Source organism: Strongylocentrotus purpuratus, unplaced genomic scaffold, assembly GCF_000002235.5.
Source record: "Strongylocentrotus purpuratus isolate Spur 01 unplaced genomic scaffold, Spur_5.0 spur5_scaffold_12, whole genome shotgun sequence".
Classification (NCBI taxonomy): domain Eukaryota; kingdom Metazoa; phylum Echinodermata; class Echinoidea; order Camarodonta; family Strongylocentrotidae; genus Strongylocentrotus; species Strongylocentrotus purpuratus.
This window is the reverse complement of record NW_022145597.1, coordinates 7,635,564-7,655,414: the sequence shown is the minus strand read 5'-3', so window position 1 is coordinate 7,655,414 and position 19,851 is coordinate 7,635,564. Positions and strand designations below refer to the sequence as shown.

At 36.5% G+C, this 19,851-nt stretch overlaps 2 protein-coding genes across 2 annotated transcripts; one reads left to right on the top strand and one right to left on the bottom strand.

The window, feature by feature from the left end:
* The first annotated feature begins 746 nt into the window (after positions 1 to 746).
* Positions 747 to 7,999, top strand: LOC590928 (guanidinobutyrase). Its single transcript, XM_030981737.1, has 7 exons — positions 747 to 1,107; positions 1,518 to 1,640; positions 2,537 to 2,721; positions 3,764 to 3,970; positions 5,310 to 5,454; positions 6,516 to 6,610; positions 7,296 to 7,999. Exons 1-7 carry the CDS (start codon positions 876 to 878, stop codon positions 7,392 to 7,394), a joined length of 1,086 nt encoding a protein of 361 aa, XP_030837597.1. The 5' UTR covers positions 747 to 875; the 3' UTR covers positions 7,395 to 7,999.
* A 1,659-nt stretch (positions 8,000 to 9,658) lies between these two features.
* LOC115922593 (guanidinobutyrase-like) lies at positions 9,659 to 16,524 on the bottom strand. Its single transcript, XM_030981736.1, has 7 exons — positions 16,118 to 16,524; positions 15,063 to 15,185; positions 14,527 to 14,711; positions 13,014 to 13,220; positions 11,965 to 12,109; positions 10,298 to 10,392; positions 9,659 to 9,797 (listed from the first exon to the last, which is right to left on the bottom strand). Exons 1-7 carry the CDS (start codon positions 16,368 to 16,370, stop codon positions 9,681 to 9,683), a joined length of 1,125 nt encoding a protein of 374 aa, XP_030837596.1. The 5' UTR covers positions 16,371 to 16,524; the 3' UTR covers positions 9,659 to 9,680.
* Between the last annotated feature and the right edge of the window lie 3,327 nt (positions 16,525 to 19,851).

Genomic DNA, 19,851 nt, shown 5'->3' with positions numbered 1-19,851 from the left:
TCAGTGACCTCGCTGTGTGGTCTAATCCCTCCTAGCCACACTAGTGTTGACAAGCTTTAAATGCAGTGGCTGACTATACCATATACATTCAAACGATTGTACGAAATCAAATCATTCATGTTTCCTCGTAGATACTCAATTCAAATCATTCAGTTCAGTTCGATTACAATGCAATTTAATTTACTTTTTAAATCAGTTATTCAATTCAAATCACTTTATATCAGTCCAATACATGTCATGCAATTAGGTTTAATACATTTGAACCTTTTGGACTGTTCACATCAATTCAATATTTTAAAAAATTTGTAATCACATTCAGAAAGATATCAAAAGTCTCAAGACAAATATTCTTACACTTGTAATAAAGTCCCCCCCCCCCGGGGGGGGGGGGGGTACTCAGATTTAGTTTGGACGGGGGTGTGCCGCTCACTCGAAACCCCTAACTTTATTAATAGTCATTTGGGGGATTTTTCTCGAAGTAAAGCCCATGTTTTACAATTTGTTGGTGTTTGCATGGAAATTTTGAAAAAACGGACCCATGTTTAGGGATATTTTTGTTTAAATGGGATCCATGTTTATGGATTTTTGGTGGAAAAGTGACCCATTAGAGCGGCACACCCCGTATGTCTTAATATGTGAGTACCCCTCCCCACCCCCCCCCCCCCCCATACGTTTTTTTTTTTTTTTTTTAATACGGTATTTGTTTTAATTATATAATATCATTTGGTTTTTGCCATCCGCTCTTGAAGAAAGGCTATTTGTAAACTTTGAGCGAAGGGCGTGCGAAGGGCGTGCATTAAGCTCTTTTCAGATATCTTCTTAGATTGATATTTCTCTCTTACAGGCGTGAGACACGCACTCAGATGAAATAAACCATGCTGTCGAGGCATGTCAGAAAAATAGGAGCTCAATTGAGCTCATTTGCCCTCAATAATGGCGTACTTCAGCAGCAGTCTGCCTGCAGGTGCCTGTCCACACAACAGCCCTTGTACCTGCGCCGATCTACTGGCCTGGGAAAGTTCAACGAACCGCTGTCTGGTATGGAAATGCCGCGGGCTGGGGGTATTGCGACGATGATGCGACTACCATATCAAACGACCGCTGAAGGTAACCGATGCTTTCTGTTATTGTACCAAATTTCCTTAATTTGCATTGCTAGTCTTATTGATTGTTATTATTCAAACGGTTGGTATTATTATTCTTATTTTTTATTTTACACATATCACCACAAAACTTGCTGAAGGCTGAAGCAGATAGTGTGAGTGGCATGAATCATGATGTGGGCGTGTCTCTCGGACTACAGACAGTGATTACCATGGTAATGGGTAAAAGTAGTGTCGCCTTCAAACTGGCGTAGCCCCCATGCATGGGTCCTTCAAATTACATTGATTTTCAAGATGAACATGGCTAACATTAGGGCCTTCGTCTTTTAAAAAAAGCATTTACATGTATGATGTATCTCCTCAAATTATTTTTTAAAGCCAATTAACGCGAAAATTTTGACTTTGTATTTTCAGGACTGGATGCTTGTTTCGTTGGTATTCCTCTGGATATTGGAACTTCCAATAAATCAGGAACTAGGTTTGGACCGAGACAAATCCGCACAGAGTCGGTTCTCTTGAGAAATAACAACTCTATTGGTAAGAAATCATCAGAAGTAGACCTAGGTTAATTATTTAAAGAAAAACATGCAAACAAATCATCAAATAACATGTTAAACAATTTAAAATGAGATTTGATTAAGTAGCCAAATAAAAACAACTGAAAGGGGCTAAATTGCATAATTTCAGTCCCCATGCAGTCTCTAGCGTAGTAAATCACTCGATACATGAGTGTGGCTAATTATTGTAAAAAGCGAGGAGGATAAATAATGAGAAAACAGAGACCAGCTTCCAGATGACCCCCTAATTTGCCCTCTATTTTAGCTATGACAAATTCAATTTTCTGTTTACTTTGTACGAAAGCTAAAAATATTTCAATGTCCTAATTCGATCCTTGAAATCCGCATAAATCTGGAGATATAGATCAGAAGTTATTTTTTTAATGTTATGCTTCTTCATGCTGACATTTCATCCTTTTATTTTGAATCTTGAATTTAGATTTTTGCAATATAAAAGCACCAAAAGCCCCCCCCCCCCCCCCAAAAAAAAAAAATAAATAAATAAAATAAAATAAAATAAAATAAGGCCAGATTACATTTGAAACTAACTGTAATTTTTATTCCAGTAGATTGTATCTCAACCTAATCTCAATATAATTCTACACGTAGAACTAGTAAAGTAGTAAAAGTATGAATTGGATTTTTAAAAAACACATAATTACTCATTACAATAAAGTTTTCTTATAAATGCTGGGACTGGAGGTGAGAATATTGCATTGAACAGACAAAGTTATCAAAAAATACAAAATATGCAGGAACATCTCTTTCTGTGGGACAGTTTATTTTATTCTAAACATGGAAGAGCCCCTTACAAAGAAATGAAGATTACAATTAAAGCCAATGTCAATTCTGGAATTGTATACTTCTATCAAACAGGCGCAGCACCATTTGAGTCGCTTCAGGTCGCTGACATTGGGGACGTGACCCTTAACCTCTACGACCTGAAGAAATCTTGCGAGATGATTCGAGAGCAATATGCCACCATTGTTGCAAATGGATGCAAGCCCCTGACTCTAGGAGGGGACCACACTCTTACATACCCCATCCTTCAAGCAATTAAGGTATTACCTCTCCTTCAACTATACCCCCTCCCATTAAAGTTACTCAAGCTTGGGTATATAGAGGGCCGCATTCTGAGCCAACGGGTATTGCGCTCCTGTGCGTACTAGTGTCCCTAATATGCGTACGTCCGTACGGGAGCGTAAAACCTGTTGGCTCAGTGTTCACCTAGTTGCCTACTTGATTCAAAAATGCCTTGGAGGAACTGTATGTCCTTTGGCAAGGTATTAATCTACATTTTCCACATTCCACCCAGGTGAGTTGAAGTACGCATTACACACCTCAAGGGATGCAGAGACCGTGCCTTCTCATCCATCATGCTCTTCTTGTTTTTTGATCGCTCCCTTCCTCTCTTCATAAAATATTGACAGCCTGGAGCACTTCTAAATATGCCTCAAATTACATGGCAAAAAAAAGGAATAAAAGGGACAAGAATAGGGGGTTATACGACTCTTGTGCACCCTCCCCCATTAAATTGGCAGGTCACCAAGTACCGGTGACTTGTTTTTATATGTCTTTTACTTTTTCCTCCCATTTTCATTCTGTCAGTCTGTCTCTCTTCTCTTGCATACTCAATCTGTCTGTGTTCTCTCACATTTATCTTTTTTAAATATTTATTTACGCGCACCTTGTTCCTTTAGCTTTAGTTTAAATTGTCTGATTTCGACTATCGGTTCATTTTTGCGATGTTCTCTGACGAGTGCAAGACGAAAAGCTTCAGTATGTCTCTTTGATTTCCTTATCTTCTCTATCTAACTTTGTGAGAATACTTCTTTGTTTTTAAAGACTATAAATCTTACTACCTTTTAGGCCTATAATTCACAAGCATAGGTTTCACCATAGGCCCCTCAATATTTCAATGTTCTCCTAGTTCAGTCTTTTCAATTAATACTCACTGGAAACAAATTGATATGGGAAAGTCACCTTCTGTTCCTAAATTTGACAATAGAATTCATGTTTGTACCGTGTAGATTGTAAAATGAGAAAATATGAAACCATAAACCAAAACTAAACCGTTTTTAAATGTCTCTACCTTCACATCAGGATAAGTACGGCCCTGTAGGTCTGGTTCATGTGGATGCCCACGCAGACGTCAGCGACACAATGCTTGGTGAAAAGATAGCCCACGGTACTCCGTTCCGACGCGCCGTTGAGGATGGGTGCTTGGACTGCAAGAGGGTGGTCCAGATTGGTCTTAGAGGCACCCAGTATAGTCCCATCCCAGGAGTCAAAGGCTTTAATGAAGAAATGGTAATGTTCTTCTTTTTTTTTTTTGCTTTGTTTTTTTGTTCCTTGCACCAATTCAAAGACAAAATGATATAAAAGCCTTTGCATTTAAAATCCTCCAGTCCTTATAACTACCTTTCAAAGCAGAGGAAATAGTAACCTGAATTTCCCTCTTCGTCCGTACACTTTCCATTTTATCCCATTTACCCGTCTTATGCAAAAAAATTCTTTCTAAAGACAGAGACAAACAAACAGCAACAAAGGGTCAGATTATTTAGTGACTGATCGATACAATTTTTAAAGGGATAGTTGAGTTTTATTGCAGAGGGCGTTACACAAAATATTTTTTGTGAGATAATGAAAGACCGAGTGTCAAATTTGAAAGAATATAAAATGTAATTGACAAAATCATCTTTGTTTGATCAAAATTGGTTCAGAGACAGCTGAAATATCCATAAATATAACCATTTTGGGGCCCCACAAATATTTGGTAATTTTGAACCAGCTGTTGAAAAATGAGACGTTATATTCCAGCCAATGCCAATGCTGGTTTTTTGTTTGCTTCTCCGTGTTGGTTATAATAGAAGACAACCAGCCGGCCTGTGTATTGTAAATATTAACGTCACCGTATTTTTTTAAAGCGGAGCTGAATTGGTATGACTGATTTAATATATATTTCACACATTTTGGGTGTCTAAATATGTATTTGTATTTGTTTACTCTTCCATCTCGCCCTATGTTAAAGGCGTCGTTTAACAATGTTAAATCTGAGATGCCTGGCCCTACGTGTTATTAGTGTCTGTGATATGGTGTAATATTGAAGCCCTTCAAAAAATTGCGGTTCAAAATGATCAAGAAGTGCCTCAAAAAAGGAAAAATCTTTGAGTGACTGGTTTTATCATACTTGTTTTCCCCAAAGGCTGTAGTGCTATGAAAACCGTTAGGAAAACGCAAAAATTGATTTTGATTTCCAATCATAAATATCTTGAAACCAGACGGCCGATCGGCTTGTAAAGTCATGGGGTTCCTGACTGACCTAAGGCCAAATAAAAAAAAACATGTTTAGCGTCCTGCTTTTTTGAAAAAATAAGAAGGAGGAGGCCCTTTTTTTCTTCTTTCAAAATAGATCCATTTTAGCAGTGTTTTTCATGTTTTTTTCTTTAAAAAAAAAAAATAGAGGAGGCGGCCCCCAAAAAGGAAGCGGGCAGGTACGCTAAACATGTATATTTTTTTTAATGGCCTAAAGGTTTATAATTATCATTGCAGCATAGAGCATGAGCTTAATCCAGGATTTTGTTTTAGAATCCGAGACAAAGTTACCCAATCCCTTTAATTACTATTTCTTCCAAATTTATTTTTTCAGGGCTTCAGAATTGTTCCTGCGGAAGAATGTTGGCACAAGTCGATGAACCCACTGATGGAGGAAGTCAGGGCCATGATGGGAGATGGACCGGTCTATCTGTCCTTCGATATTGATGGTATAGACCCAGGACTATGCCCTGGAACAGGTATGACATCTTACCGGTAGTAATATTTAAAGCCTGTCTGTACTAGTTTGCCCAGGGGGATTAGACCTCCCTGTAAGGTCACTGACCGGTAGTTATCTCATCAAATCAGCTCTCAATTAACATAAGAAAAAGGGGATCATGGGGGACCAAGAGGCACCGATTAGGCATTGTTTGCTTTATAGAGGCCGCATGCAAGTAGCTATAGGTCGTGCGGTGGGGCTTTAAACCCATTGACTACTGAGTTCTCCACTTCCTACAGGCTTAATTCGGTGACCATCCGGTACCAGTACCCAATGGTTTAATGATGTAAAGACATGAAGTAATTCAATTCAAGCCGAATGATTATGGCCCTTAATCTCAAAGGCCACTTAGCTTTAGGCTAGCTACAATCCTGTCTTAAGCCTCGTTCAAATATAAGGTTAACAGATTATTTGAAAGCACCTACATTGGCCCGAATTCACAAAGAAGGATCAAGTTGAGCGTGCCTTGCGCGCGTCTGATATTGGCAACGCATTAATCTACATTCATCACTCCATACCCAGGAGATATATGGGGACCTGGTAGGATGTCGAAAGTCTTCGAGTGTTATTCTCGAAAGCGGACTAAATTTAGTCCATGGTTTAACCCACCGACTAAGTCTGGAATGCCAAGTATCCATATAATATGTCACTTAAGTAAGATAAAATGTAATAACTTAATTAATAAACAATAATATATCTATGATATAATTATGTTATCATGGTAGTTCAGGGACATATCAAATTATTCAAAAATATATTCATATGGACATTTGGCATTCCATACTTAGTTGGTGGATTAAACCATGGACTAAATTCAGTCCGCTTTTGAGAATACCACCCCTTGTGTTTAATAGCAATACGCCCTCACGGTGACCATATGGTAAGACTACTCCCCAGGGAGTGGAGATGGTACACTTTGCGGGCGAATGAAACCAATGACAGGGGTTATAGTATCTGTAAAGCGCTTAATAGAGATAGTATTTCGTATTAAGCGCTTTATAAATCCAGATTATTATTATGAACATCGTTATCTGGTTTTAGGTACTCCTGAGATTGGTGGTCTGACATCCATCCAAGCTATGGAGATAATCAGAGGATGTCAAGGTCTTAACCTTGTAGGTGGTGACCTTGTTGAGGTGGGTTCATATCATTTTTATTTTTATCTTAAAGGCATCGTTTAACAATGTTAAATCTGAAATGCATGTTATCAGTGTCTGTGATATGGTATAATATTGAAGCCCTAAAAAAATTGCGCTTCAAAATTACCATGAAGTGCCTCAAAAGAGTAAAAATCTTTGAGTGACCGGTTTTACCATACTCATTTTTTCCAATAGACTGTATTGTTATAAAAACCGGAAGGAAAATGGTTTTTGAAATTTCGATTTCCAATCATAAATATCTTGATAATCAGACAGATCGACTTGGGGGGGGGGGGGGGGGTATTCAGATTTGGTCTGGACGGGGTGTGCCTCTCAGGCCTCTAAACCCCTATCCATTATTAGGTGGCATTTTTCTAGAAAACAGACCCATTTTTCACAATTTTCGGTTGTAGGAAAGTTTGGAAATTTTGTAATAGTATTCTTGTTAAAAGTTGGACCCATGTTTAGGGTTTTTGTGTGCAAAAGAGACTCATTAGAGCGGCACACCCTTGTATGTTCTAATGAAGTACAGTACCCCCCCCCCCCCCCCCCCCCCCGCCGTTGATGATGTGAACCATACCGGTATCTTGAAATTTCTGAGGTTTTTGGCAATAATCGGGTTGAAGACATTGAGTAAAGAATTAAACACAGGTCGTTGTATAACTTTCTCATTCTATTGCAGGTTTCTCCTCCATATGACACCACCGGTATAACAGCATACACCGGAGCGCATCTTTTGTTTGAGATGCTTTGTGTTCTTCCTGGGGTCAAGTATTACTAGTGCCACTTGCCAAATTACCCAGGAGGTGGGTTAAAGTAAATATTCATCAAAAAATTACAACTATGACCAGTAATTTATCATGAGATACCAAGGAGCTTGCAGATGACAATAGTGTAAGTTTTAGATTAACTGTGTATCGGATAACAACTAAAAAAACCTCTCAGGATGTGGGATTTACGAGTGCTTCGCCAAATTTTTTAGCAATGTTTTAATGATGTCGCATCAGTGACCGATCATGCGTAATATTATGCTAATTCGGTCCCTTGAGTGACGTTTCAAATCTCGGAAGTGTCCAGTGAGCTCTTCAAGTGCAAAACTGTTAATAATTACTTTGTATGTTTTTAAACAGGGATTTTTTTATAATTGTTTGATCTAACCTTCCCTTATGCAATGATTCAAATTAAATCAATATTTGAAATTGATTCACCTCTACTTAAAAGGCTCTTGCACTCTCTGATCGCTACAGTCGCCTCTTAAACTTAGGAATTGATCAACATTGATAATGACAGAGAGCAATTTAAAAATGACTCGTTGTTTGATCAAGCAACAAGGATCTAGGAGTTTATCTGTATATTACCAATGACGCAGGTTTTCGATCCTTTGTTAAACAATCTATCCGCTCTTGTTGAGGCTGCTTATGCGTCTGTAGTACTCACACTCAGCCTGACGGGTTCATATGATAGATGCACTCATCCTTAACGTGAGTATCGATAGATAATATTTTTACTGGTAAATGGACTCATGCATTGTATGTAAATTGTATATCCAGGTGAGACACCCACTAGAGTTTGTCTACTGATTATGGAGTCCAAAGACAAGTGTCATCCATTTTATCCTTGGAACAAATATTCAGAATAAATCACAAGAAATAATTCTATAACTGGATAAATAAGAATCAAGATGTCATGAAATCAATTTCTCATCACAATTTAATAACTTAAAAATATGTGGCATACATGTAGAAGCACAATTATATATCATGTACAAAAAGAATTGCAATTTCACTACCATAATGTTTTCATGCATATGTTTTACGTTTAATTTTACTTTGTCACTGATGTATACAAAAAACGCAATTCAGCTCTGAGGCCGCAAATATATTTATTCAATGAATTAAACTATTTAAAATAAATAAATATATGTTTCTTCAATTTCACATATAACTATGAGAGCAGTGTGTTTGTAATTAGACACTCGGCATACCATATAAAACAATGACTTTTAAAAAAAGTTTGATCAGGAAAAACTTCATCTGCAGTTATGAATATGAATATGAAATATTTTTTTATCTTAGAAACGAATGATTACAGTTCATGTATAGTTAACAACTAAATTATTCATACCCTTACCAAGTTTAAGTATGTGAAAAATTAATTTGTCCTGTTTTATGTTTCTTGAGAATGTGACATATTAAAGCTTATATCAAAAAGTATTCGACAAAGGCCCTAATTCAAAGGTCCACCTTCCATTCTTAAGTTACCAAAAACACAAAGAACATCAAATTTACAAGGAGTATGAATAACTTATTTGTTAACTGTATGTTGCACATTCAAGGTTATGAATATTCGTACATATGTGTGATTGTTTGTGAATATCTTCATTACCTCAATAATTGGACTATTTAATTATTTCATTCTCATAGATTGTATTGTAGGAACCACCCAATTTAGGCAATGGAGGTTAGTACATTTATACTGTGTGTGAGCCTTAAAATTTCATTGTTAATTACTTGTGTACATTTTTATATTTTTTTAACAAATAGTACTATAGTATAGGAGAAATTATATTGAATTATTATGAATTGTGTGAACAAAATAATGAAAGTACATATAAAGTACATATAAAGTACAAATTATATCACAAAACAATTTTCTTCTTGTACGAATGATCATTATTTCTTGTGTTTTTGTGTAAATATTTTCTCGAACTCCGAGCAGAAGTTGATACTTTCTTCTAAAGAACAAAATACATGTGTACATTTTGAACTCTTTCTTATTCTTGGAAGTTATGTACTCGACTATACAACACTGATGCTAATTCATCGTATCCGGACACCTACCCCCTGGACATCCACCCCCAGTCAACTACCTCTAGGACAACTACCCCCTAGGAAAACTACCCCCGGGCAACTACCCCCTAGGATAGTTGTTTGGGGGTAGTTGTTCTAGAGCATAGTTTTTGTAGGGGGTAGTTGTCCCGGGGGGTAGTCGTCCTAGAGGGTGGTTGTCCTAGGGGGTAGTTGACTGGGGGTGGTTATCCAGGGGGTAGGTGTCCCAGAACCCTAATTCATATGAAATCCTCCATTTCATAGTATTTCACACCGGGGAGTACACACAGCATTTCAAAGAGAAGATTAGCTCCGATGAGGGCAGTCGTTCCCATTGGATCGTAGGGTGGTGACACCTGTCAAAATGTTAAAAATATACCCGTATATATTTTCATTGAAAAGTCACGTTGCATTCTACAAGGATCCAAGATTGACTTTCAATTGAATACTTCAAGGGACTTGGTAACATTGTTCAGATGAGAGAAAATGGTTGGGAAGATTAAAAAATGGTTGGTTGGTGTCGCACAGTGACGCCTTCAAAGAAAACCATAAATATCTTTGTGGTTTGAGAATTTGTTTCAAGATTGTTTGCATGTTGGAGGGTTAGTACAGTTGAAGAAATATAATAAGTAACATTTCATACAAAAATTACGCATTTTTTTCATCAACCTTCAACAAGTTTACTGAGTCACTTTCAGGAATTATGCCGATTCCCTCCCTCCCCCCCCCCCCTTCATGAAGATGGTGTGAAATACAATTGGAAAACTAATCATACCACCTTTCCCCCTCCCCTCTCCTCCCCTCCCTCTAACTGAATGACTGCACAAAATAAGGAGAAAGGGAAAAATATATTTACCTCTACCAGATCAGCTCCGACTAAATTCAGGCCTTTGCATCCTCTCACTATCTCCAATGCCTGAACCGTTGTCAGACCAGCTATTTCTGGAGTACCTGTTATAGAGTAAGCATAAAAATCACAGAATAGCCCATTCAATAACGTGTGGAAAATAACTCGGGCTGGTGTCTAAGCAAAATACATTTCAATTCAGTTCAATACATGAAAATAATTTCGATCGTATAGGATTTCATTGAAATAAAATCCAAACACAAATGGATTTTCATGGAACAAAAGAAGAAGGAAAGCATGTTAAAAATTGTAAGATCAGCATAGCGTATCATTTTTGTTAAAGGAGAATTTAATTAATATTAGTTTCGAAGAAGAGTTCTCACTGTTTCAATATCGTTAATAAATTCATCTCATTATTTGTTCTCATACATGAGTATCATACCACAGAATGATATTTACAAAGATATATACATGTATAACAGGGTAATTAGTAGGTATTTTGTATGTTTCTGAATCAATTTTGCCCACTAACGTTTCTTTAAATGTTTATAGAGTGTATTTTCACCATTTTTGTCTCGCCTGCGTAGCAAAAAGCAAGACATAGGCGCCACTTTTCCGGTGACGGCGGCGGCGTCAACATCAAAAACTTAACCTAAGGTTAAGTTTTTGAATTTTTGATATAATTTTTAAAGTATAAGTTTTTAGTCGATGAAACTTTGACTATAGGGTAATCAAGTATCCCCAATCATGTGAGTAGAATTTCAGATCACAAAGTCAAGGTCAAAGGTCATTTCAGGTCAACAGACTTGGACTATGTTATAGCATCATCATCGAAAACTTAACCTAAGGTTAAGTTTTTGAATTTTTGATATAATTTTGAAAGTATAAGTTCTTAGTCAATGAAACTTGGACTATAGGGTTATCAAGTCTCTCCAATCACGGGAGTAGAATTTCAGGTCACTAAGTTAAGGTAAAAGGTCATTTAAGGTCAACAAACTTAGACTTTGTTGTGGCATCAACATCAAGATTTTCAAAATGCTCCTTCTTCGTTATTTTTCAACCGATTTTGATTCTGATTGTTTCATATGATAGGGCTAGGAGGGGGATTTAAAATCTCTACACAGAATCGTGAAATTCATTATCTATGCTAATTTATGCAAATTTATTCGAAATCACAAAAAAGGCTTCTTCTCCTTCATTTCTCGATCGATTTTGATTTGGTTTGCTTTATATCGTAGAGCTTACTTTGGTACACTAAACTTCTACACAGAATTTTGAAATTGTTCTCCATTTATTAATTATGGTAATTTATGCAAATTTATTCCCAAAATAACAAAAATTGCTTCTTTTCCCTCATTTCCTGACCGATTTTGATTTGGTTTGCCTTAGCGGGTAGAGCTAAATTGGGATCACTAAACTTCTACACAGAATTGTGAGATTTTGCTCCATTGATTATTTATGGTACTTTATGCAAATGAAATGAAATTATGTCCCTTCCAGGGCATCAAATTTTTATTTTTTGACCAGTTCAAAAGTGTACCACATAAAATTTACGATATTTGTTGTTGAGAGATGCAGATGAGCGCTACGTCATTGAGGTTCTGGTTTATCATATTGGATTGCGTTATGCAGGCGAGACCGCCGAGAGCATTTCCCTTGTTGAAATTGGTACTTGCCTGTTCCTGGTGCTAGTCCAGGGTCTATGGAATCAATGTCGAAGGACAGATAGACCGGACCATCTCCCATCATGTTTCTGACTTTCTCCATCAATGGTTCCATAGATTTATGCCAACACCGATGGGCGGGTACAACCTGGAAACCCTATAGACATTCGAACCAGAGAAAAGTAACACTCAGTTCCTATAGGAAATCTGTTAATTAAGATGGTCATAACTCAACCATTACTTTACATATTCAAATGGTTTTCTACATTTGGACATTATTTTTGATGCTCTTTTGGAAAATGAAGAAAAAAATTGAGAAATTCCTAAAATAGATTTTTATGTCACAGCTTTGATACAAAACAAAACACTGTGACGACTGTAGTTTGGATACTGATGAGCATAAGGCATACAATCTTTAAAAATTAAATATTATTATTATTATTATGATTAACTACTCTCTAAAGTTATATGCTATATTTTGAAACTTAAAGGAAATGTGTTTTAATCTAATTTTTCTAAAACGATTGCAAGCAATGATAATGCAAGACTTCTATTCTCAAAATTATCTATTTAAAACATTTTCACATAAACTGCCATTTGAAATGTTTCTTAATTTTGTATCTGTTATAAGACTCAAAGGAATAACATATATTACTCCCCCCCCCCCCCCCTTCATCAATCATGGCTGTCATGCACAGGTCAGTAAACTGCTACGATTCACTTAAAGAAAAGTGAAATGGATTTTGAATCTGAAATTGTACTGTGTACAAACAATTCAACGGTACAGAAGTTATGACGCTGGATGATTACTTGTCTACGTTATAATAGATAATAAATAATAAATAATAAATATTAAATATTAAATAATAAATAATAAACAATACATAATAAATAATAAATAATAAATAAATAATAAATGATTAATAATTAATAAAACTAATACTACTAATAATGACAATAATAATAAAACAATAACAACAACAACAAAAATAAAATTTTAACAATTTTTTTATTATTTTTTTAAAGATATTGAAAAAAAATGTTGCTTATAAAGCGCTTACCATCTCTTTTTGGTATTCGTAGAGGTCGTTTGGGGGGCTGTAATTTGACCCCCTCAATCCAATCTGAATGACCCTCTTCGGATCCAGACACCCCTCTTCCGCTGCCCGACGGAAAGGGGTACCGTGAGTGACCTTCTCCCCTAACATAGTGTCGGCGACATCATCATGGGCATCGATGTGAACGAGACCGACCGGACCATACTTCTCCTATGAAATGGGAATTCATTAGAGATCAAAATCAAATGTTGAATCTTTATAATATTGTATAATAAAGAAAAAAAATAAAGATGATAATAAAAGCAACAAAAACAACAATAATAATAATACCAATGATGATGATGATGATGATAATAATGATAGCAATACTAAGAATGATAATATTAATAATAATAATGATAAACTAATAATAATAATACTAACTAAAATATGATTCATAATGGTCAATTACGCTGTAACTGGTAAAGCGCTTTATAAGAAATCGTTATTATAATCATTATAGAATACTAAAGTAAAATACAGAGTACCAGTACAAAAATGAAATATAGAGACTAATAAAACTAGAACGTAAATGCGTACCGCTAAAGGTAGAAATTTTTTGTTGCTACGTACTGAAGCAGTTAGGATTTGAGGTGGAGAAAAACAAACTTTTATGACCGAATGTGAGTAGTTAAAAGAGAAAAGAGGAGAATGAGAGGAGGAGAGGGAATAGGGAGAGAAGCAAAAAGAAGGTGAGCGAAGATATTTCAAGCACGTACTACTGTGACGTATGACAACTATACAACCATACATCCATCGTATGAATGTATGGTGTTAACCAATCAGAACGCAGGAAACCATATACAACCATGTATCCATACATCTACGTAATCATACAACTATAGAGCGCGTGTAAAGTTGTTACGTTTGATTTGTTAAAACGGTACATCCATTTGAAGGTATTAGTGAACCCCACGTATAGTTGCTTTAGGTACTCATCGGGCCTCTGGAAATTTTGGCTTAATAGCCTGCTGACACATGGGAATTGATCATATTTTGCATGATGTTACCAAGGACTATCCAGCCTCTCATGGTTGCAGTATAGTCCTTAGTCCTTGTTGCTTGTTATAATATCTAGTTAACTATTATTAGTATATTGTTCTAGTTAGTTGAGCAGAGATTGTTACAATTAAGTTACAACTTCATTTTGTTATACATATATTTATTTTAATCTTGCAGTTACAGGTACAGCTAACTACTGTTATCAATCTTACAGATACAGGTTACATGTTACAGTTACATTGTATATACGTAGTATAGTTTAGTTTGTTATACTCTATATTATTTGTACGATTTGTTGTTATTATACTCATCATGTTCATACTCAGCTCTTTTCCCTATCTATATGTAACATATGTTTTATGGACCACTGCCTTGAATTGAATATATGGTTGTAATTAAGTTGTCATGTTTATGGCACGTCCCGCCTGTCATAGACGTACACAAAACAAAACCATAAACAGAACAGTATCAGTACCTTAATTGCTTGAAGGATGGGGTATGTAAGAGTGTGGTCCCCTCCTAGAGTCAGGGGCTTGCATCCATTAGCAACGATGGTGGCATACTGCTCTCGAATCATCTCGACAGATTTCTTCAGGTCGTAGAGGTTAAGGGTCACATCCCCGATGTCAGCAACCTGAAGTGACTCAAATGGGGCAGCACCTGGAGACAAGTATCATTGAAAACTCATCATGCAAAGCTTAATTTGATTTCCCCATTCCTGCTTTCACCTGGAAAGTTTTTGAAAGTCAGTCAAAAAGAGTAGGCCCTAAATGATTTGATTATTTTAAAGGCCATCTGTACTAGTTTATAGGAGGGATTAGACCACCCTGCAAGGTCACTGGACAGGTGGTTATCTCATCAACTCAGCTCTCAATTAACGAAAAAGAGGATCATGGGGGACCAATATGGTCACCGATTGGGCATTGTTTTCTATATAGAGGGAGCAAGTAGCTACAAGTAGTACAGTGGGGCTTTAAATTAATTTTCATGGAGCATATAAAAACATTTCACCTGTATAATTGCATGGTCCAAGAACAAATGACTCGTAGCGGATCTGGCGAGGGCCAAGTCTGGTTCCAGATCGGTAGGACGTCCCAATATCCAAAGGCACTCCAACATAACAGGCATCTAAACCTGTATGTATAACACACAGAAAAAGTATAGTACAGTCAAACCTTATTAGTGACCACCTGTCTACAACAAGCACATTTTTTGTCTCCCTTAAATTTGACATTGAAACATGTACTAAAGGAACCTGTCTACAAAGACCACTTTTTGTGTTTCCCTTGCCCTTGGGCAGTCACAGGTTTGACTGTACATAGTGCACAAAAGGTCCAAGGGGAGCAATTCATATCAATTAAGTCACTTATTTTCCCAATCCAATATTAAAGTCAGGAAGAAAAGAAAATAAATGTACAAAGAAATTGTGGTAACTATTCAAAATCTGGCAAGTAAATACAATATATCATTAAAATTATGCAGAAAATGATATACATGCAGTCTTACATATTAACAAAATGAGAATGATATAATTCATATTATAACTAAAAGATGATATGTTACAGTGCCAGTATTATAGGTTAAATGAAGAAACTGAAATCATAGAGGCATATAACAAAATTTCCATTGATTAATTGATAAGGTTGTTGCCATTTCTTTCAGATAAAAAGAAATAACATATACAGTCTACTAATACTGGGATAGACAAAAATATGATAGATCTGAATGCAAATAAGATACAAAGGTTAGATATTGACATACAAATCTAAATTAAATATAAGGTGGTACTAGTACATGTTTTAAGGTCAGACTGAGATATCATGTCTAGTGGACTTTGCACTTTGAAACTTCTTTGTTAGCTTTCACTAGAGCCAGGCTTTATAGACATGGTCTACATACGGACTATAAGTTCAACGTACACTGCAAATCACTTGAGCTTCAGTTTGAGTCTATCCTAAGTAGACCCTATGTAGTCATATACATGCACACCATATTATACAAATATTCAATGGATGAAAATGATTGCTTTGTTATCTTAGCTTGCCACTGATAATAATAATATTCACCTATAGTATCTGTTTGATGAGGTAGTCTCATCATTGTGCTAATTCCTCCAACGCGCGGGAACTTTGCTCCACTGAGGGGCTCATTCAGCTGTCGTCTGCTACTGCTACTGCAAGCGAAACTTCTCCGAGTTGTCCCCCGAACTGCCGGGTGAGCTTGGCGGACAAACGATGACCTCTTCAACGATTCCCTCAAGATGAAAACTCCGAACATTTCAACTTTCACACTGGCGCTTCTAAAGCATATCGATGACATAATTGGCGTATCTTTTCGGTGAAACAAGGAATCAGGATGAGGTCATTCAGGCATGCAATTTAGTGATATTAAAGGCAAAATTAGTCTACGTCTACTATAGATATCTTCCTCAGTGTACAACATGAAGTGGCGCTGGTGTGACTGTGAGCGACATAGCCAGCCATATCCATATATGCACACGTACGCGAGCACGTGTAGCTATAGTGTGCATGCATGTGACTCGATCGCATAAGGGACATGGTCAGGTGCTGTACTTGGTCACGTGAACAATTATGACAATGCCAATGAATATTGATATCTTTTCTTGGACGGCCCCTCATGGGGGGGGGGGGGGGTGGAAAAAATACAAATATAGGATATAATAAAAAGATGAATGGTAATATATTTATATTTACAGAAAAAAAAAGAGAGAGACAATGTTTGTATATCTAGCTCAAGCTATTGTATTGCTATGATTGCAGTTTTCATTAAAATAGACCATTTTCGTAATGTAACCAAATTGAATGCACAAGTCTTTGTGAAGTGCCTCAATACAAATTATTTCATTCACCTGACAAGAATAATAGTAATTCAATAGTCAGAATGCAAACTGCATATATCAAGTTGTATCTTCTTTTTTTTCTTTTTCACAAAACAAATGAATTTCAAAATATATCATATGATTCAAATGTACAGGGTATTAAGCATATAACATATGAGCTGAAATATCTGTCAATACACATGATTTCATATAACTGAATTCTCTTCACCTTTTATCCGTTTTCACTTTTATCTCGGGGAAACATATTTTCCAGATTTCAAACATGGTAAAATCAAACAAGATGTATTTGCCTTTTTCCTAAAATAAGGCTAGCATAATTACCGATTACACCAAGTTGTAGCAATCCTAACAAAATACATTATTATTTTTAACACCGTTTCCTTTGCCTAATCAAATAAAGCTTCAAATTTGTTATACTCTCATTATTTTGAGCAAGTGATAAGGAAACAAATAATATTCAAGGAGTCGCATGCATGTTAACTGAATGCAGTGGCGGATCCAGGGGGGGGGGGCCGGGGGCCCGGGTCCCCCCCCCCCCCCTTGAGAAAAAATCATGTAAAATCACGTGATTTTTACCTTTTTTGGGGGTTGGGCCCCCCCCCCCCCCTGGCGCTCAAGGGGGGGGGGGGGGGGGTGCAAATTGAATTTTTTTGAGGATCAAAAAAAAAAATGTGCTCACTACCCCCCCCCCCCCCCCCCCCCCCCGACATGATCGCGCTACAATGCACCACAATTATAAAAAGAAAAAAAGAAAATTTGGACTTTTGCCAACATTGAATATGTGTAAATCATGAAACATGTGCGTAGGGTACGGAAACTAAGTAGGCCAGTATCAATTACGACATGGACAGGCGCGTACGCAGGGTGTGGGGGGGGGGGGGGGGTTAACCCCCCTCTCATTTTTTGTAATGTGTGTATTTTGGATCAACCCCCCCCCCCCCCCCCCCCCCCTTATTCAGCGGCTGGCTGAGTCGTTGCGAAATTTTGGGCCCGATTTAATGTTAACCCCTTCCCCCTTGAAAAAAATCCTGCGTACGCTACTGGACATGGATATGAACTTTGTACCTCTGGCTCCAATAAAAACATATGTGCACAAAGACACATGTGCGGGTTTTTTTTTAAGGATGTGATGTCTCTCTCACTGATAATGCTAATTGGTCTGTACTCGTGTTAGCCTCTTGTCGATTCCCTCGCGCTGTTGGTGTCTCAAATGAGACTCCAACAGCACGAGGGCAGAGGCTACACTCGTGTTAGCTTTGAAATTTTACAATAAAATCACAGAATACTCCAGTGACTGGTATTTGGTAAGCTAATTTTTGTTCCTAATCTTAAATTTGACATAAAACTGATTGACTGAGCTGAGAAACTGTTCTTTACAAACAATTCACAGTATAATATTTTGATTGTTATGAAAGGAAATTCACAACTACTACTTGACTGATGTACGTAGATTTCCCTTTACTAGTTTATTTTGTACTGATGGAGAAACGTGTCAAGCTCGGCCTGAATCGGTTCTGTTTTCTTTAACTTACACATAATATGTGCTGAAAACGTTTGGAATATATTTAAGAACCAAGATTAACATGTTTTCAAGTTGCTTAAGTTCTTTAAAAGTCGAGCAACATTGCTAAACCATAATGCACACAAATAAGTGATGCTATCTAAAGCGTATAAGAAAGAAAACATCTAGAGAGGGACATAAACACAGAATGGGGGGTTGTAACCTCTTGAAATTATCTAAACAGTGTCAAGACTAACTATTATTTTGCTTTTTTTGTGTGTGTATTATGACTTTTTGTGTCGAATAAAATTTGTACAGGTCTAACGATGACAAAAGTAACTCATATCAACTTGAATTTTGCACACTGTAAAGGGGTAGGGGATATTATGTTTGCATGTAAAAAGTGTAAGTGGCTTTAAAAAAAAGATATTTCTTGAAATCATCTCTTCACTCAGGTATACTTCTGGTTTAAAACTACTCCTCGAAATTCATGAAAATTGGCTATTCGTTGAAAGGTGACAAATCATTTATAGTAAGTAAACATTCTATAAATTGTAAAATGAAGTAGTGATTATCAATTTTCAAAATTCATTTTATCCACTTCTTGGCAAGTCAAAGGTATTTTGATAGCCAAACTTTATTTTGTAGACACATGTATAATTATGAATAAGACGCTCTTGAAATTTTTCAAGATTTATCTAATAAGCAGTTCTGTGGACAAATCTGAATAATCAAATTTAGTAAGAGTAAAGTCAAATCACTTTCGGAAAGATAAGAAAAATAATGTTTATATGGTAACGCTTAGATCCTCTTCTTTTATTTGGTGCAACTTATATATTGCATATTTCACGCATGAGTGATTAACAACAATTTGAAGAGAGGGTACCAAAAAGTCATTTGGCGGTATCTAAATTTCAAAGAGAAACTCACATTAATTTCTAGAAAGTTCATTTTCTGCCCTTTCATATGACACCTCAATCCCAGGAATAACAAAGTTCTGTTTGTTTAAAGTAATGCTTGAATTTCCATAATTTGATTAAACGAATTCGTTTTCACTGGCTGCCTGCCGTTGCAACAAACAGAGTTGACAAAAGACTTAACTCTGTTTCGTTGACGATCAGCCATGCATCAAGTCTTTCGTCTTCTGTGTGATACATTTGTGATACATAGATGACCCTTGGCCTTGCATCATAAACTAGAGAGGAAATGTATCAATTTTTCTCTCTCCATTTTCTCCTAGCCCACTTCTTGCAACTGACGACTGTGAGAAGAACCGATGGAAAAGATTTGGGTCAACATTGAAAATATTTATGGCAGCTCTACTATTGGATTAACAACTTAATCTTTAAATTTCCTTGTCAGTAATGAAACTGTTTTCTTTGGTATGCACATAAAATAATCATCTCCTGTCTTTCATGATTCAGGCACCATTCTAATCA